The sequence below is a fragment of the Pimephales promelas genome, chromosome 3, assembly GCF_988280905.1.
Source record: "Pimephales promelas chromosome 3, fPimPro1.hap1.1, whole genome shotgun sequence".
Lineage (NCBI taxonomy): Eukaryota > Metazoa > Chordata > Actinopteri > Cypriniformes > Leuciscidae > Pimephales > Pimephales promelas.
Window position 1 is genome coordinate 7,581,831 of NC_142771.1, and position 21,057 is coordinate 7,602,887.

The 21,057-nt window shown below is 37.3% G+C and overlaps 1 protein-coding gene and 1 pseudogene across 2 annotated transcripts; one reads left to right on the forward strand and one right to left on the reverse strand.

Moving 5' to 3' along the window:
* Positions 1 to 192: 192 nt before the first annotated feature.
* LOC120476237 (interferon-induced very large GTPase 1) lies at positions 193 to 13,695 on the reverse strand. Its single transcript, XM_089129282.1, has 4 exons — positions 13,413 to 13,695; positions 7,961 to 8,654; positions 5,722 to 5,792; positions 193 to 5,497 (listed from the first exon to the last, which is right to left on the reverse strand). Exons 1-4 carry the CDS (start codon positions 13,467 to 13,469, stop codon positions 707 to 709), a joined length of 5,613 nt encoding a protein of 1,870 aa, XP_088985408.1. The 5' UTR covers positions 13,470 to 13,695; the 3' UTR covers positions 193 to 706.
* A 2,101-nt stretch (positions 13,696 to 15,796) lies between these two features.
* LOC120461516 (uncharacterized) lies at positions 15,797 to 21,057 on the forward strand (annotated as a pseudogene). Its single transcript, XR_016155336.1, has 8 exons — positions 15,797 to 16,146; positions 16,356 to 16,698; positions 16,778 to 17,047; positions 17,177 to 17,401; positions 17,477 to 17,568; positions 17,711 to 17,815; positions 17,919 to 18,112; positions 18,218 to 21,057. The product of XR_016155336.1 is annotated as an uncharacterized LOC120461516 (transcript).

A 21,057-nucleotide genomic window follows, 5' to 3' on the forward strand; every position in this document is an offset into this window, starting at 1 on the left:
AACGCAAAGATTAAAAAAAAGAAAGAGTATTGTTTTAAATAAACAGTGCAGCGATAATGAGACGCGCTGTAGAACTGATTCATCCTTCGTAAAGGGAAAATCCTATTTCCACATTTATATCTCCAATGTGCAGCTCCACCCAGGCAAGACCGTCACATGTGCATGTATATATGTTGTATTTACTTAATATTGAATAATCTTATATGCATGTTTCAATGCTCACACTTTATTGTTTTGATGTCTGACTAGTACAAATACAAGCAGTTATTATAGCCAAGTAACAGCAATGGAAAATTACTGCTTCATAACATCGTCCTGTGATGTTAAAACCCTTAAAATGGAGACATTCTCTTATCTCTTATTCATTAAGACAAACATCAATGAAAGCACACAATCATTAGATTAAAAAGCAATAGCGAGCATTGCAAGAGCAAGATAATACGTAAAAGGCCTACTAAATGCAAAAAACAACATTATAGAAATTAATAATACAATAATTAAATTATGTAAATCAAATATTAATAAATGATACAATTCTGTAAATCAAATAATAGTGCAAATAATAAATGATTAAATGATCAATCAAATGACAACTACATAACTGACTAATGATTATAAGTGATTAAAAACTGCATAATCATCACTAAATTCATAATCAGAAACAAAGGAAACTAATAGGACAACAACACAGAGGTTGCTCTTGAGATTACTTAGATGCAATACATAAATTATCCAAGCTCTGAATAGCATCTTCGTGTGTGTGATTTCTCCATTCAGGTGGAATCTCACCAGGACCCTGGAATCTTTTATTATAATAATCTTCCAGATCTTTCTGGAATTTGCACACAAACCATTTCCAGTAGGACAGTTCAGAGAGATCAGGGGTGATGCTCCACTTCGCATAAACTCCTCCTGCGCTTCTGTAATCTTTACATGGAAAAGGCACATCAGATACAATAAATCTTTTATCACTTGTTACTAAAGTTGTGCAAAAAACAGCACAGAGATCCTCTGTTTGATGGTAATGCCATCCATTAATTCCATTCATTCGATGGAAATTAACGCTGTGATCTCCATCATGGTTTTCTATGGTGTTGGTGCAGATGGCTAAACAGAACGGACACTGAACCCAACAGCACTGACAGAAGTGATCAATCAGAAGCTCATCTGGTCTTTCTTTATCATCCAGCTTTTCTGGAAAAGTCTTTGTGAATCCACTGCTGATGTCTGATATTATATCAGGAACTTCTTTCTTTATCACATCTTCTAGGAGTTTCACATCAACATCATCATGTTTGACTCCACTGAGGCCTTTTTCAGAGAAGATCAGCTCACCTGAGAGCCGCTGTGTGAAACTCTTCAACCACAAACCAACATCTCCTTTATTCTCTTGAACATGTTCAGTAGATTCATGTGTTGCTTCCATGATCTTCTGCTGCAGGAGTTTAATGTTCTTCTTCATCTCGGGTAAAACACTGACACTGAACTTATCAGTGATGTACCGACTGACTTCATCTCTGATGAAACCTTTGAAGTGATCTCTGGGATTATGAATGTAGTTCATATATTTTTCAAAATCCTCCTCTTCTGCCAGTGTCTTCAGGATGTGTTTCTCCAGGTTTGATCTGTTTCCATTCAGTGATTCACAGTTTGATGTCATTTCACTAGCCAGATCTCTGGCAGTCTTCTTGTAGACACTCTGCTCAATGGGCTCTTTCAGTTTCTGACAGATGATCTCTCCTAAAATAGCAGCTGATGTTGATCCACGACAGTATTTCTGGAAAATACTATAGTACTCTTTTCTCTTCTTCTCAAGATATATTACAGGATCATTGGCATCCCTGAACAGTTTGTGTTGGCCAGTGATCATCTTGTTTGCTCTCTTGAAAACGGAAAGAACCAAATCCCTGAAGAATTCATGCTTGAACTCATATCTCACTGGTCCTTCCTGATGTTGTTCTATTCTTGCCTTGATGTAACCTGTGAGTTGTTGAATGCAGCTGATGTTGTAGCCCATCTTTGAAATGTTAAATGATTGAATCTGTGTGTTTGTATGCTGATCAATGTCTGTGATTAATGCTCTTATTTGGGCTTCATCCTCTTTAGTTAAAGAACCCCAAACAAACTTCTCAGCTGATCTGTAGGCATATGTAAAAAATCCACTTGATTGTTTTAACTTTACATAATCTGAAAAACTGGGCACAGAGAAGATATCTCTGTTCTCCATCCTGTGGTCCTCAGAAACACTTTTATTGGTGTCACTGAGGATCACTCTCACATCTCTCATTATATCAATGTCTTTGATTTCAGGAGTATCTGGCTTGATCTTCTTCATCCACTGTTTCCAAAACGAGTCAAACTCTTTATTCAGTGTTTCTTCATCATTCGCTTTATCTTTTAGTTTTAAGGCAAGTTCTTTGCTCTTTTCATAGAGAGTGTTTTCTTGATGTGTCTTCTGAGCATCAATCTTTTTCTTCAGGTCTCGCTGCTGAAGAACCTCATTTAATTTCCTCTTTGTTTCTTTCACAATGTTTTCCTGAAGCTCCTTGATTTTGATTTCAAATGATGTTTTCCACTGAATCAGTATATCTTTATCTTTGTCTTTCTCAAAGAATCCGAACATTGATTTTTCCACTTCTTCTTTTGTCTTCTTCAGTTCTTCTTGCAGACCAGTTTCTTCAACCTCATGAATTGTTTCATTTTCTATTTTGTTGTGTAGTTTGTTCTCAGTTTCCTTCATAGCACTGCGAAGACTCCAGGACCATTTGCTGTATTTGGTCTCCAGTTTCCTGTAGGCTGAAATCTCCAGACAGTTTCTGAAGCTGAAGACGAATCGTTCATTCAGTAAAGCCTCCCAGAGATCTTTAATACGATCTTTTAAGTCTATTAGCATCATGCCATGTGAATTTGAGGCATGAGACATTATAGTTTTCTTTAGCTCTTGAATGTTCTCGCAGTAGTTTGGGTTTGGTGGTGCCATCGGTGGGCTTCCTTCCCAGAGCTGAGCAAAATACTTCACATCTTTCTGAATATCAAATCTAATGACATCACTGAAACGTTCTGCATCACAGACTTCCTCTTTAGCAGCGAGTTTTGTCATCTCATCCAGTGTCTCCTGCAGTCGTCTCCTTCCCTCCATGTTTTTCTCTCCAGCTGTGACGTCTGAGACGTTCTGATGTACAAACACACACCTGGGATTCAGTCTGACCTTCTTCATCCTCATGAAGGCCTGAACAACAATCTGAAGAATGTCCTGCATCTCAGATGGGTTTTCTCCAAATATATTGATCAAGGTCAGATTTCCAAGACCAACAACAAATGTGGCCAGTTCATTGTCATGATGTCTTGTTGATCTTCCAGCCAGTTCTAGAGCACGAAGACCCTCAGTATCAACAACTAGAATATAGTCAAAGTTCATCTGTGTCTTCATCTCATCTGGGACTCTGATCATCTGTGTTTTCATCTCTTCGGAGACTTTGACCAGCTGCATGAAAGCTCCTCTGGTGCACCTGCCAGCACTGACGGCAAACTCCAGTCCAAACATGGCGTTCAGCATGGTGGATTTCCCAGAGCTCTGAAGCCCTAAAACTGACAGCACAAAGACTCTCTGGTCTCCCAGTTTCTGGATGAGTTCATCTATAACAGCAGAGATCCAGATCACAGGAACATGAGCAGCATCTCCATCCATCAGCTCCAGTGGAAATCCAGAGATCATCATCTGTGCTGCAAGACTCGGGAGAGAAGAGAAGTGAATCTGCAGATCTTTCTTGTTCTTCTCCACAGACGAACATGATTCATAGATCTGACTGATCTCCCTCATGATGTGCTCCAAACCAAAGGATGCGGCTTGAAGATCCTCAGATATTCTCTCAAGTTCTGTTTGTTCAGCTTTGAATTGTTCAGGTTTTACGTTGTTCTCTTTCAGTTTTAAAACTCTTGACCATGTTTCATCATATTTATGATGTAGTTTAGAAAGGCCAGCTGATGTATGTTCATCCAGCAAGACTCTGAGCCATTTGAGAAAAAACATCCTTTCACGTTCAATATCTGAGATCATTGTTTCATGAAAGTGAGTCATAAACTCACCGGTGTCACATTCATACTGTTGTTCACGGATTTTCTTCATTTCTGTTTTTATTCTACTTATTTCCATTTCTATCTTTTCTCCTTGAGGTCGATGTAGTTCTTTGTTCTTCTGACTCCACTGATGCCACAGTTTCCCCTGGCAGGGCAGAAATGAGTCTTTGATTTCTGTCAGATCTTTATTCTCCAGTAAACTCATCATCTGCTGTGCTGCTTCTCTTCCTCTCCTGCAGTCTTCATCACCTTCCTCATCTACTCTGATGTCTGAGTGTTTGGACACATCTTCAAGTCTGAAAGTGGAAGATGATTCTGGGAGAAAATCTTTTATGGCTTTTCTGAGTTCTTCAGAAACATCTGACTGATTTCTGTCTTTCAGACCAATCTTGAATTTCCCTTTCTTCATCTTCATTAAAGTAGAATCATCCTCAGTAAAAAGACAAATGAGTGGCTTTTTGATTCTGAACAGATTCTGGATCTTTTCTGCATGTATGTCATGCCTGTCCAGTTGTGGTAGAAGAATGACATTGACTGAGGCCATTTCAGTGAGGATCTGCAGCTGTTTCTCATGATCTCCTGCATCACCGTGTAGATTACAGAACGCAACACAGTCCGTGAATTTATCATCACATGATCCAGAGGGGCAGAACCAGGCGATCTCCACCACTCCATCCATCAGGACTCTGGTTCTGCTGCTGCCTGGACAGTTTCTGTGGAAGAATGTGTTGTGTTTCTCATTGATCAGACTGTTCATCAGCTGAGACTTGGATGAAGACACAGAGCCAAACCTGAAGAAACACACCATTGGAGTTTGTGCCTTGTAGATCGGCTGGGTTTGACTGATGATTTCATTGTTGGTGTTTCTCATCTTCCAGCTCTTGTTGATTTGTCTGAATGTCCAGAGAGGAAACTCAATCTGTTGTGTGAATGGATCAGGAACAAGCAGAGGCAGAGCGTACTGACACTGGGACAGTTTAGTGACCATCAACTGCTTCAGGAGACCATCAGTACAATGAAACACAGCCATCTGAACATCCATCGAGTGAATGCGATCAGACTGACAGGGTCCAGTGTTTGACAAAGAGCTTGTGTTGAGAAGAAAACAGTCCAAAATATCAGCCTCATCTTCAGATGAGTCAGTATCTCCTTGTTGTATTTGATCCTGTTCATTAGTCTCTTGAACACTGATGTATCTTGCTCTGTAGTCCATCATCAGTAGTTTTTGAATGAAAGTCTGAATCGGCTCCTCTTCAGCACAAGACTCTTGGGACTGTAATAAATATTCAGTTATCTGAAGAACATCTGCAGCTCTCAGTTTATTTTGCCACCTGTCTTCCAGATGAATTCTGTGAAATAGTTGCTTTATTTTATTTTGATCCGCATTGACTCCTGCAGTTCCAGCATCCCTGTTTTCTCTCTGTTTAATAGATAAAACAACATCTGATTTAAACAGAACTGATAATCCATTTGAGGTTTTTACATTTCAGAATCATTTAATAGTGAATTTGAATCACATTTGAATCACTGCAAAAAAACACTATCAGTGTAACTGCAGATTATGAAAACATTATAATCAGGTTGTCTAAATGTATTTTTATACTCTATATGAATGAAGTTCTACACTTTTCTCTGAACACTCACTTGAACTGAATTATCTGTTTCAGGGCAGATCTCCATCACCTCATCGTTTTCATAACCGTCTCTGTTTGCACCTGGAAATGACATAATGCATGGTTGATCTGATCACAAGACTTCAGGCAAGACAGACAGATGTTCTACTTGGTTTTAATGTGTGTCTCTTATTAGCCCCTTTTACGCAGTGCGTTGATCCCGGGAAATTGCCAGAACGCCTTCTGTGTGAACGCAAACACGACCCGGGATTGATACCACGACTGATGCCGGGTTGGTGGCCTAGTAACATTGCCGGAATCAGTCCCGGAAGGCGCGCTGTGTGAACAAAAGCCAGGACCAATGCCGTAAAGGGTGTGTCAGTGATGACGCTCGTGCCATCGTGCGACTCTGTTGCTCGTTTGTGTTCGTCATCAACAAAGAAAGGACGAACAAATACCTGCAAACTGGAGCGAAGCAGAGACCAGGAGTTCCTCGCTATCCATACTGAAGCTGAGATCGTTCACCAGCTTTGTGGAACGGTATGCGCGTGTACATGTTTTCGACGCATACGTTATACGTCTCATCCTGATGTCATGTGTCTTCCCGGGATCGTTACAGGTTGTGTGTGAATGCACTCACAGATCCCGGCAAATCACTGGCAGTGTGAATGAACCGAAATCAAACAATCCCGGGACAAATGCCGGGTCACATTATCTGTGTATTTTCCGGAATCTCTGTGTGAAAGGGGCTATTGTGACTAGAGATTGGCCGATGCTGTTTTTTATTTTACAACTGTTTATCAATTATTTGTATGTTACTTGTCAGAGAAAAGATTTGCAGAACCAATGTTTGGTTTTATTTCTGCTTTTGACACACAAAATTGTGATTTGAACATTTCATTTTAATGCTAATACCCCAAATAATGCATTTCCACAAGATTGATGGTTATAAATGCCAGATATAAAGACAAAAGTCTAAACTAAAGGATAAATGTAAAAGTCTAAAAGGTTAAATGCTCACTTTGTGTTGATTGTCATCACCAATAAAGAGCTGATGAGAGCCGATTATACTTTTTCTTGGCTTTCTCTGCCACAACAATGGTGATATACAAACACACAGTTACAACAGGCAAAGTAAAAAAAAGCACTGGGACCAAGAGCCCAACTAAAGCAAACACTGATCACCACAATGGTGATATAAAATGAAACAAATAACTTCTAAGCCTCATCTAAACAATGTAAGGAAATTACATTGGCATAAACATGAGTTTTAATTTAATGCATGCTGAGTGTTTATTTGGTCCAAAAACAGTATACATTGTCTAAATGACACCATTAATATGATGTTGAAAACATGTCCACATTGAACTCGTTTTTAAACTTGTATAAAGGTTCGATGAACACGTCAAAAAAGGCATCATAAAAACTTTCATTCTGGCTCCTCAGTGGACGTCTTTTCAATATCCGACTTATGTTTTTTGACTTAATTTTGCTTAGTGGAACGTGAGATGATTGACAGCTGTACAGTGAATGAGAGCGCGCTGATATCAAATACTGACGCAAATCAGGAAGAGGAAACACAGACATTGCTGTGTTCGCTGTTTGAACTCTTCAATCGCATATTTAAGTGAAAAACAGAATAGAAATGTCAGACAAAATATTTTACAAAATAAAATTTTACATACATGTGATAATTAATCATTTCTCTAAATATGATGCTGTATATTGGATGTATGCAAACACAAATAAATCGGGGAAGACGTGAAGGAATGCTTTATGAGTGATTTCTATTCAAAATAATGAACGTTACAGATTTATTATTCTGCACTCCTGGCATAAATTAAGAAATGAATGTCACTGCAAACCCAGTTTAATCATTAACAGTGGTCAAATATTGAAGCTGGAATCTTTAATCTTTCTAATGATGTTGCGTTTGTCCACATCAAGTAAATGTGTGATGTTTAATTAAGTAATAAAAGGTAGAACAGCGATAATCTGGGGTAACCGGTGGTCTTTGACGAGTAATGGGTTAATCAATGATTTTGGAGTTACTTAATTTTTGGTTCAATTCCATTCATTTCAGCTCTGCATATATTTGCTTGAAAGATGTCAAAATGACATTATTCACTGGCATATAAATAAATTATGATTTATTCTATATATTTAAGTTTCTGTTGAAAGCGACATAGATTTTTTATTGTTTCAGTGTTGATTAGATGTTGGTCTGCTATCAGGGTGTATACTTAAATGATGTAAGAAAATATTTTTACCTGGCATTAAGGAACTCTTCAAATGTTCCTCTGTCTTCGATGGAACCTCTGTCTTAGGAGATTCCTCTGTCTTTGGAGATTCCTCTGTCTTCAGAAATCTTTCTGTTTTCAGAGGCTCCTCTGTCTTTGGAGATTTCTCTGTCTTCTGAGGTTCCTCTGTCTTTGGAGATTTCTCTGTCTTCTGAGGTTCCTCTGTCTTTGGAGATTCCTCTGTCATTGGAGGTTCCTCTGTCTTTGGAGATTTCTCTGTCTTTGGAGGTTTCTCTGTCTTCGGAGGTTTCTCTGTCTTCGGAGGTTTCTCTGTCTTTGGAGGTTTCTCTGTCTTTGGAGGTTTCTCTGTCTTTGGAGGTTTCTCTGTCTTTGGAGGTTTCTCTGTCTTTGGAGGTTTCTCTGTCTTTGGAGGTTTCTCTTTCTTTGGAGGTTTCTCTGTCTTTGGAGGTTTCTCTGTCTTTGGAGGTTTCTCTGTCTTTGGAGGTTTCTCTGTCTTTGGAGGTTTCTCTGTCTTTGGAGGTTTCTCTGTCTTTGGAGATTCCTCTGTCTTTGGAGGTTTCTCTGTCTTTGGAGGTTCCTCTGTCATTGTAGATTCCTCTGTCTCTGGAGGTTCATCTGTCTTCTGAGGTTCCTCTATCTTCTGAGATTCTTCTGTCTTCGGAGGTTCCTCTGTTTTTGGAGGTGTTTTCTTAGATTCCTCTGTCTGCAGAGATGATAATGATGGTGTCAGTTACAAACTACATGCCTACAAGACTGATATTCTGCCTAAAATTGCCTTTTGATGATGGGCTTTGTCTTTTTTTTAAAGGTCAGTAGTTTTGATGCTAAAAGTTGACTGGCTTCTAGATTAAAAGGGTAAGCATTTTTCTGGACAACAGCAAAGCCTAACAAGAACAAGTGCCTAAAACAATTAAAAAATAAATTAGGAATCAGTCTTTTTACAAATTAAATACCATGAAAATGTATGTACTACTATGGAGTGAAAACAGTCTCAAAACCTTCCACAAATGCACGCGAGACAGAGAGATCATGCGTGTCCACTAGTGTTAATTTCGTTAACGAAAACTAAACGAAAATATTTTCGTCAACGCACATTTTTCACCGAACGAAAACTAGACGAGACGAGACTAAAATCCCCACTAATAAACAATAACTGGGACTAAATCAGAAATAATTTTCGTAGACTAATAAAGACGAGACGAAAATGCAGTTCGGTAAATAAAGACTGGGCTAAAATCTATGGACATTTTAGTTCACGAACAAAGACGAGACGAAAATTACATATTATTATATGATATGGTTTTGTCAAATCCTGTCTCCTCCTCCGCCTCCTCCGCGTCAGCTCTTCCGCCACAGCGGCCACACACACCCACGTTCAAACCTGGAGCGGGCGGGCACAGTCAGAGTAGCCGACACAACACACATGGAGCAGACAGGAGCTGGATTCACGGTGAGGCGGCGGCGACAGGTTAAAAGTAAAACATGCTTTGCACGGGGCTCGGGAGAAAGAAGAGACGTGATATATGGACACATTTTGTTACAATGATAAACTAACTAATGATGGCTAACTTTCATAGCATTTAGTATCCAGGCTGGCTATGTTGCGTTAGCTTCTTAGCACGTAGCGACCGTAGCCACTTGTTGATAGAATTGTATGTGAAGTTAACTGTCCAGTATACTGGCCGGGCAACTATAGTTTCAGTTAAATTTGATTAAAGCAGACAGACGCTTTAAAAAGATTAGTTAAAAAGATTTCATACGTTCTAGCAATCTATGCCTTGTTTCACCTTAAATACTGTACCTTTATATACCATGTGAACTAGCTGGCAGGAAAGCACTTTTGTTGTATCAGTTGGAGGTTTTTTTTTTCACAACATTGACCTCAAATCTATTTATTTTATTATTCTATGTGAACTAGCTTTAAACAGCCAGCACTTGTGTTAAGTTCATAATACACTTTATTTTATTTATTTGTTTCCTTTGTCAGGTGTATTTTATTTGTTTTAATGCAAGCATTTGTGTTTGTGTCTTTGAACCTTAACAATGTTCAAAATAAATATGCAAATATTGTCAGAACATCTTCCATGTCTGCATGTGTTCCTTAAAATTGTGTTTTTTTTATCAAAAAGATGAGAGAAAATGTTGAAATGTGAAATAATTTTAGGAAATGTTAAATATTATCTGCTGACAAAAAAGTAAAAGGTTAAAATGATGTCCTGACTAAAACTAGACTAAAATGTTGACAGTTTTTTTTTTTTGACTAAAACTAAACGAATAAAATTATGTTTTCTTGGACTAAAATAAAGACTAAAATGCTCGACTTATAGTCGACTAAAACTAGACTAAATAAAAATGGGATGATGTCGACTAAATGTGATAAAAACTAATAAGCGATGCTGAAACTGGACTAAAACTGAAACTAAATTTAAAAATGGCTGGTAAAATTAACACTAGTGTCCACCAATCCACAAATGCTCGTGAGACATCCACACTGTTAATAAGAATTCTGTTAATAAGAACTTTTGCAGATGTATGGCAAAAATTAAGTCAGTCTGGTTAGCAGAGATGGGAGTAAGTCACACATGTTCAAGTCTCAAGTCCCTACCATCAAGCAGAGGTGGAAAGTCCAGGGGTCAGAAAGTAAAAGTCCTTCAATGTTTTTATTCCACGATCTCACACAGCAAAAACTCCAAAAACTTTCCTAAGAGTTCATTTGGCTCCAGACTCAAGAATTAAGTGTTAAAATGACTGTTAAATTAACACTCAATAATGTTAAAGTTAATGAGCTAATTAAGTGATTGATAGAGTTATGATTGACCATTGTTGAAGACACCTGATGTTAAAAAGCAGAATCAACAAAGGAGAAAAATCACATTTTAGTCACCATTCAGTATTTGCATTAGTTGGGCCCTTGATCCTTAAACTTTTTACACTAGATTCAGTTTGGTTGCTATGTTTGAGTTATAATTGCCAGATGAACAAAGACAAACGTTCATCAGATAGTGTTGGTTATGTTTTAACATAATCATCATTTGACCTGAATCACTGAACTCATTTAGAGTCTAATCTCTGACCTAAATGTATACTGGTCATTACAGCATCACAGAGATTCTACAGCATAATATCTATATTATTCAATATAATCCAAATGATTTCTTAAAAGTTGTTCTAAAAAACTAAAAACGCTTTGTTTAAGGCACACAGAAGACATCAAGATTGAGTGTATGAATCTCAACAATGGTGACAAAAGAATATTCAATTAGGAAAAGGAAATTACTAAGACAATTAAGATCATAATTTATTCATACTGCAATGCATGATGGGAGCCATGAATGAGTTTTGATTGTTGGCACCCAGAATGCACTGCAACATGCTTCATTATTGTCACCATTGTTGAGATCACAGGCTGATTCTTGATGTCTGTGTGTCCAAATAAAATATTTTTAAAGTCTTTTGATTAGAACAACTTTTAAGAAATATTTTGGATTAAATTGAAAATACTGAAACTGGTATACTGTAGAATCACAGGCTGCTGTAATTAACAAGATAAACCTTGCTCTCTAAATGGGTTCAGTCATTCAGGTCAAATGATGATTATGTCAAAACATAACCAACACCACATGATCAGCTTTTCCTATTGTTTATCCGGCAGTTATAACTCAATTATAGCAGCCAAACTAAATCTAACGTTAATAGTTTAAGGATCAAGAGCCCAACTAAAGCAAATACCGATCACCATAATGGTGACTAAAATTAGATTTTTCTCCTTTGTTGATTCTGCTTGTTAATATCAGGTGTCTTCAATAATGGTCAATCATCACTCAATCAATCACTTAATTAGCTCATTAACTTAAACACTATTGAGTGTTAATTTAACACTCATTTTAACAGTTTAACACTCTTGAGTCTGGGGCCAAATGAACTCTTAGCAGAGTTAATTTAAAACTGGAGTTTTTGCTGTGTGAATTCATGGCTGGAATAAAAATATGGCAGGACTTTTACTTTCTGACCCCTGGACTTTCCACCTCTGCTTTCTGTAAATGAGAAAAATTTTAAGGATGACACAAAGTTTATGTGAGAATTGCATTTTGCCATCTAATTTGCATATTATGACGTCATATGGTGGCGGCATTCTTGAATTATAGAATTTTCATGAAAGGTCACATGTTTAAATGATAAAATGTAGCACTTCTTTAAGCTCATATATTACTCACACTGTAAGTATCACCAAGAATGATGTGATGTCACTGTGATTATCACATGATCTCACGTTTTGACTGGGGAGCATCCTGTTCTTTTCCATATCTTTAATTTACTTTTTGTTTGTTTGTTTGTTTTGTTATACCTTTTCTTCTTTTGTTATTTGCTCCCAAACCCTGGACTGGGAGCAGTGTTGGGAGTAACGCATTACAAAAGTAATACATTACAGTAACATATTACTTTTTGCTGTAACGCAGTAGTGTAAGGCATTACTAATCAATTTTCAGTAATATTTTACTCGTTACATGTTCAGTGAGGCTTGTATTACAGTTGTATTACAGTGTATTGTCTGCTTTTACTTCTTAAAGGCAACAGACTATGTGAAAGTTTTAAAGCAGTCTTTTAGTGCCAGTTCAGAGCGGTCGCGTCTGTAACATTGTTTTTTCCTCATAAATGCGAACACGAAAACTAAAATAAAATGAATATTTTAAGTTCTATGGAGACTGGAGAGCCAACCCTTCCTCATCCGATTTGCGCAGTGTAATTAACAGAATTACAAAAAATATATTTTGCCTCCTATTTTTTTGTCACGCATGAATGTGTGTCTTTTCCCTAATATTAAAAATAAAACATAGACTGATATTTGTCTAATGTCTGGAGTCCTTTAAGGAAGTAGCCTATATACGTTTCAATACATGTATTTTCTGAGAATTTTTATTTCAGGTTTTGACTGCAAATGTCATGTCCATAATGCTGGACTTCCCCAATTTTAAATAATTTATCCTCAACTAGTTTTGTGGTGTAGGTCTACGTATTTTATAATGTTAACTTCAGATAATACTAATAGCCTAATTTAAAGATAAGGCAGCATTGGATCTGGACGGTAAGGAGAATAACGCTGGAGTTGGAAGAGGTGTGTCGCGATTCTGTCGGTTCGTTGATCTGAGTCGTGCGGCGAATCGCGATTTCGGTTTCATATTGCATATCGTTACAGCCCAAAAGTTAAGTTCTACTTAGTTATTTTGGTGAAAGTAACTCAAAAGTAATACATGAGTAATGTAACGCATTACAATTCTGGGACAGTAATATTGTAAGGTAATGAATTACTTTTAAATAACAGTAACAAGTAATACCTAATGTATTACAGTTTGGAAGTAACTTGCACAACACTGACTGGGAGTAATGTACCAGTTATGAAACAACTCGCATTGAAAGCACAGGCATAAATTGCACAGGATGCCACACCAATCTGCACTCTTACCTTCACAGTTAATTGTGTCTGTGATTTTCCGTTCTGTTGTGATCCATTATTTCCCATTCCTGCTCCTGCAGCAAGTATACCTCCCAGTGATCCTCTGATTACTCCTTCCGCTACTGCTACTGCTGCTCTTGATGCTGCTACTGCTGTTCCAGATTCTCCTACTACTGCTCCAGATGCTACTGATCCTGAAGCTACTGATACTGGTGCTAGTGATTCTGCAACTAGCACTGGCAGTGCTACTGTTACTTTTAGTGGTGATTGTAGAGTTGTCCGTTGGTCTCCTGCTGCTTCTCCAGGCTCTGCCATATTAAAGAAGAATTGCTTCATGAAATCCCATCATCACAGAAATATAAACATCTTAAAATACACTCACTAATGTGTATAGGATATTGATGTTAGCTTCAGGCTGTGATGGAGAGACATCCTTGCACTGAACTAATTAAAGCCCTACCAATCTTTGATCCAGCCAAGGTATCTGGTTTAAAACCTGATATTAAGAATTATGTCTAAGTTGTCCCTGCTTTGAGCAAGGTATCTGCATGGACAAGAGTGATGCAGGTGAGGTTAGTGCAGTGGAGTGGTGGGCTGCAAGGGAAGATCGAATGCCAACACTTGCCCCACTGGCTGCATGCTACCTGCATCTCCCCACTACTTCAGTGGATGTGGAGAGACTGTTTTCCCACTAGTCTTCATTTCTAGCACAGCCTATTGATAGTGCTGAATTGATCATTTAAATAAGCCAAGTGAAGCATTAAAATGATATTGAATAATAAAAATATTGAACATATTCAATTTAAAACAGAACCTAAAAAAATATGTTTGTCACTTCTCACAAATGTGTAATTCACACACATATAGTTATATTACATTAAAAATAAAACCCTTGCATTCAGGAAGTAACCTACATTTTCATTAAAATGGTCATGCGTCAATTTTATATTTTACAAAGAGACCACTAATGTCACTTCAGGATGGTGTGGATCATGTTTATTAATGATTTCACTCATTTATCATTTTTAACTGGCTAACACTCTAATTGTGATGAAGTCAAATTTGACTAACCTGAAGTGAATCTGGACTCCAAACAGCAAACTCTTCTCTGCTTATATCATACAACAGTAGGGTCTTGAATCCTTAAATCACATGAGTGATGAATAAGCCATATAACAGCGTGTTATTCTGCTACAGTACAAGTCTGTGTCTTAAATACTTGTACTTAATTTATGTCAGCCAATCAGAAGTGATCTGTGGGCTACTCCCATGTTATTAATAAAAGTGAAAGTGAAAGTGCCACATATTGGCCAAGTTGTTACCCATTGGAATTCTGCATTTAAGAGGGAGCACTTGGGGGTTTTTGGGGGGGATATTTTCCTGCCGGTACTGGAATCGAACCAGCAACCTTTTGTCACCAGTCCAACTTACCATCCATTAGGGGCATTCCAGTCCACTTTTAGACACACATTTGCAAACTTCCCTAAAAACTTCCACACTGGACAAGAAGTGAAAGAGGGAAGTTTATATAGACAGACCCTCGTTCCCTCGATTTTGACAGAGGGAGCGAGTCTACTTCAAATGCACACTTCAGGCACGTATATGTCCCTCAATGCAGTACGACTCTGACATCACTGCTAGGGTGACCAGACGTCCCCAAAAATTCGGGACAGTCCCGAAATCTAATCTGTTGTCCCAAATTCCAAAACCGGCCTTAATTGCTCTAACTTAAATATTCTTTTTCCTCTAACTGCATGCTTTGTATTCAGTGTTCTCTTTTTTTTTTGATGTAGTGTCTAACAAATTATCTGTAGTGTTTATAATTTATAATAGTTTATTAATATAGTTGGGGACATTTAATATTCAACAATATTATTGATCTGCCTTACTTAAAGTGTTCGTTGATGCAATTTTCTTCTAGAAACTTCTAGAATCACTGTGAAGCTGCTTTGATACAATCTGTATTGTAAAAAGCACTATATAAATAATGTGACTTGACTTGATATTGACTCGCCGTGTGTATGATCTGAGAGCATTGTTTGATATTGAGCACAGATAGAGTCAGAGTTTCTCTGAATGTGGTTTGAAAATTTGGTTTTGCGGTTAAGATTTTGAGAAAGTGAGTGAGTGTTTCAAGAAATGTGTTTTTAGCAATTTAGAAAAAACTGTCAAATTAATAATAACAACAGCATAAAAAATAGCTCTGTAGCTGTGGATTATAGTGCATGCATACTGAATAATATATATATATATATATATATATATATATATATATATATATATTACATTCTTGATGGTATATATTACAGAATGTACAGAATGTAATATATTACATTCTCTTCACCTCAGTTGAAGAGGGCAAAATTTGTGACTACCCCCACTGCATCTCTTGTAACACTTTACAGTTTCTCTAAAATCATGTGACTTTCACAAAGCCATTTTCAAATGGGCACAGCTGTCGCTGTCGCTCCTCGGCTGTCCTTGTGTAGCAGAGGAGTAAACAACTCAAGAGACAGTCACAGCATTAAGGTTACAAGATTCAGTTCTCAAAGGTCTCATGAACAAATTATTATCAAAGAAGAAAAGGTTCAAAAATGAACCTTTTGAGGTTCCTGGAGCTTGCAACTGTGGGGGAACCTTGAACTTCTTAGACTTAGACTTAGAAAACTTTAATGTCCCGAAAGGCAATTTGTTGTGCTCCCGACAGCTCTGATGAGGAATACCTTCCAACAATTTCATTGCGGTGAGTCATTATCTATTACTTCTTTTTACTTTGTTTATGCGCTGAATTTTTACATGTAAAAAATGTTCAGGGCTATTTTGGAATGTTTTTGAATTCTTTTAGTTCACACTGATGTCTCAGGTAATAAATTTGATCATGGTTAAATGCCGGAAAAACTTGGAAATAATTCAATTGAACTGTGTATGATCCCTGAAGTTCTTCTCTTCCAGAATGGGTGGTGCACTGAAGGGAGCACAGGTAATTGACAATCTGCCAACTATTGGGATTGATGAGACTGTGCATGATCTGCCTGCCCCTGAAGTCCCTCTCGATGAGCCCTTGAGTCTCGAGCTGCCGATTTTGCCAGGCCCTCAGAAGGTCCTCAGAGAGGATGACATTATTGGCGTTAGAGCAGCTGTGCTCTATGAGAACTGCTTGAGGCAGCTTGTCACATTTTTAACTCTTCCCGTGAACAGATGCACTGGTGTCTTGAGGACTGGTTTAGTGTGTGACAGTGTTGCCCCATTTTCAACAAACATCGGCATCAGGGGCACTGCAATGAGTGTTGAATGGGTAACATCACATCAAAATGTATCGTAACAAATGGCACTGTTCATGCCTTATGAATTTTACAACGCTATTATCTTACCAGATCTGCCCCAATGGACATTGCCTATGGCGGTGGAATTCACAGCCTGTGTTGAAGTTTGGCATGCAGGCTGGGGACTTTCTTCTTTCCACTAACATTTTACTTTCTGGAAACAACTACACTAAAGATGCTCTCCTATTTAAATTCATGAACATACAAATGGTAAACACCAACACACACTACACCATCCAGGACACCTGTGTTGACACTATTAAAGATTTTTGGGAAGAGAGTCCATCAGGCGACTAAAAGGGAAAGATGTTGTGCTCCTAGGTGGGTAATTATATATTTGAACTTGTTCTCCATTAATTGTTATGGTATTAAACAATTAAACTACTTTTGCAATCATCTTATCATACAGGTTTAGTATTTTGAAATTACCTGTATTTCCTTTTTCTTTAGGTGATGGCAGAAATGACTCACCAGGGCATTCTGCCCAATACTGTAGCTACACAACCATGGAGCTTGACTTTTAAGGAAATCATCCATGTGGCCACTATAGATAAGCGGCAGACTCCAACATCATGGAGAAGGAGGGTTTTATCCAGACAGTGGACAAGCTTACGCAAGAGATCAAGGTAGTGGAGTTCTGCACGGATGCTCATGTCCAGATTGGAGCCCTTTTGAGTAAGTGGTCAAATAATAAAACATTTGAATAGAAATATTGAATTGCTGATTGAGATATGATTCTATAGTTCAAAGACCCAGATAAAGGAAGATATAAGGATCTGAAAATTTACCACAGCCTGGACATGTGGCATGGTGCCAAAAATTTGTGCAAAAAAATAGCAACCGTAAGTTCTAATACATCTAATTTCATTTGTAAAGAATTGTACCTTCCTGCATGTCGGTGTAATAATTTTGTTATGTTAGGTCTCCATCAAAATATTTACAAGGACTAACTTCCATTGTCTCTGTTTTGTTAATTACCATTAGGTGGGAAAGGTGAAAGGACAATCTATTCTCCTTCACTGGCTGAGGGATATAGTTAACCACTTCTGGTGGTGCTGCAAGACGGCAGAAACATTTGAGCAGTTTCTTGTAAGCAGGAAGAATGTTATAATATAAATAAATGATAATAATGCAATGATTCAAAAACCTGTGATATGATAATGTTTTTGTTTAATTGTTTTACTTTCCTCAGGCACTTTGGATTGGAGTTGTGCATCATGTTTGCAACAATCACACCTGGGAAACAGGAAGCTGCCAACACGACCATCTTGAAGACACTCAGGATAAAGAGTGGATTGAGAGAGATTCAAAGAGCCATAAAGCGCTTGTGGAGATCGTCCTCAACAAGCGTTGGCAGAAGGATGTCCACAAGTATCTGCGCTTCAGGTAAAGCGTGGAGACATGACATTTTAAAAGAAATCTAAATGATACGTAAGTCATGTGTGGGTGTGTTTTTTTTAAGAGTCTAAATCTATTTTTTAATTTGTCCAGATCGACAGCACATCTCGAGTCTTTTCAGAATCCAGCAAGCGCCAGGCCTTCACTCCCCGAGTGTATGACACGAGAGTTGTGCTCGCAGCCCTGGACTACAATTTCCACCGGGAACGACCGGCATACAGGACGGCTGAGGGCCAACAACTAACCAGACTGACTTTATTTCTGTCAGATTTCTACAGAAGATTTTATTGAGAATTAACAGAGGTTTAACTCATCAGAATCTCTGAAGGAGAAAACCGTACTAGGTTACCATTATGGAGATCAGTGTTTGCTTTAGTTGGGCTCTTGAGCCTTACATGATTAACTTCAGATCTTTCTTTGGTTGCTGTACCTGAGTTACAACAGCCAGATGAACTGTTTTTGAAAATCATAATATTTGTACCTGTTACAATGTACTTCAAATCTTTTCTTAAAATTTAATCACATACAAAGTTTTTTTTATTATTATTATTTTTTAAGACATCGAGAATCAGCCTGTTGATCTCAATAATGGTGACAAATATATATAAAATGGTGACAATTAAGTGATTAGTTGAGTGATGATTGAGCACTATTGAAGACACCCGATGATAACAAGCAGAATCACTGAAGGAGAAAACTGGAATTTCAGGTTACCATTATGGAGATCAGTGTTTGCTTTAGTTGGGCTCTTGACCCTTATATTATAAACTTTAGATTTAGAGTTAAAACAGTCAGATGAACAAAGAAAAAAAAACATACAAACTAATAGTTTTGGTTATATTGTGAATATCGTCATTTGAATTTAGTATTTGTGATTTATTTAGTTGGATACAGCATAACTGAGATGCATAAATACCCAGAATTTGAGATTTAATGTGAAGGATTTCTTAAAAGTTGTAAAAAAAAAAAAAATCTTTATTGAAGGCACACACAGAGCTCAAGATTCAGTCAATGCTTCTCAACAACGGTGACGAGCAGAATATTCAATTAGGAAAAGTAAATTACATAGACATTTCAGATCATAATTGATTCATACCGCAATGCATGATGGGAGCCATTAATGAGTTGTGATTGGTGGCAACAAGGATTATGTGGTCACCACAGTTGAGATACAAAGGTTGATTATTGATGTCTGTGTTTCTAAATAAATGCATTGGAAAGTGATTTGATCAGAATAATTTTTATTAAATATTTTGGACTATAAGAAAAATATTGATAATCATATGTTTTAGAACCACTAAAATGTTGCTAACAAGTTAAACCAAATTGTCTGAAAAGTTTCATTTTACAGATCACAGATTATGCCAAAACATAAACAACACTATCAGATTACACTTTTCTTTGTTCATTTGACTGTTATAAATCAATAACAGCAGACAAACAAAGTTTAAAGTTAAAGTAAAAGTATCAAGAGCCCAACTAAAGCAAACACTGATCTCCATAACGGTGGCTTACAATTTGTGATTTTCTCCTTCAGTGATTCTGCTTGTTATCATCAGGTGTCTTCAATAATGCTCAGTCAACACTAAATTAAACACTTAATTATCTCATTAACTTTAACACTCTAGAATGTTAATTTTACACTCGTATCGTCCATCTGAAAGCAGGTGAAGGAGATTTACTACTAATCAAAGAACTGGCTTTACTGATGAGATTCGCATGACAATATCACACGATACATCGCCCAGCCCTAGTTACAGGTTTTGTTTTTTGAAAATAATTTGTCAAAATAATTATTAAATTCAAATACCACAGTGTATCAGGCTTTATCATGATGATTATAAAACCATCACCAGATAATCTTCATCACCTGATCCCATTACACTTTGCTACTGTAAACGTGTTTGACAAACACACTGTCACAGCAGTCAGAAGAGATTAATATATAATAAGTATAAAGAGCCTGGCTAATGGAAACACTAATCACTGTTATGGTGACTTCAAATGAAACTGAGTTAAACCTCTGTTAATTCTCAATAAAATCTTCTGTAGAAGTCTGACAGAAATAAAGTCAGTCTGGTTAGTAATAAGTGAAGCTGGTAATGCTGTTTGTGGAGTTGTTTAATCCTCCTCTGCTGAGATCTTCAGATTTAATGTCTTCTCTTCAGGTGATTTCATCTAGACTGTGTCGTCTCTTTTCAGGGAGGCAGATGCGAATAAATTGAATAAATTGATTCGTAAAGCTGGTAATGTGGTGGGGGTTAAGTTTGACTCATTATCGGTGGTGTCAGAGAGGAGGATGCTGTCCAAACTAAAAGTCATCTTGAATAATGTCTCCCATCCACTCTATGATCTGGTACTCAAACAGAGGAGCACTTTCAGTGCTAGACTTATTCTACCGAAATGCACCACTGAGCGCCACAGGAAGTCATTTCTGACAGTGGCCATCAAGCTGTATAACTCTTCGTTAGGAAAATTACTTAGTGAGTTTTTAAATTGTTTATATTTGGTTGCTGTACAAAATTATCTGTTTAATATGAGTTGTTTCAAACTAATGTGTATTATTCTAGTGGTTATTTATTTCATTGTTCATTGGAATATTACATTTTGTGAATATGTTTTTTTATTACTTATCCATATTACGGAATGTTTTATAATTTTTATTGTTGTTTATTATGTGGGCAACTGTGACAAAGAATTTCCCCTTGGGGATTAATAAAGTATTACTTACTTACTTACTTTTCTGTTCTCTTCAGAGGAGTAAAGTCCAGGTTCAGAAAGTAAAAGTCCGCCTCAGTATTTTGTTCCAATCACCTGGATTTGCTTATTAGCAGTTTTTCAGTCAGGAGATAGAAATCAGCCCTAATCAACTGTCAATCCGTTCATGGCTGGAAGTAAGACATGGCAGAATTTCTACTTTCTACTTCTACTTT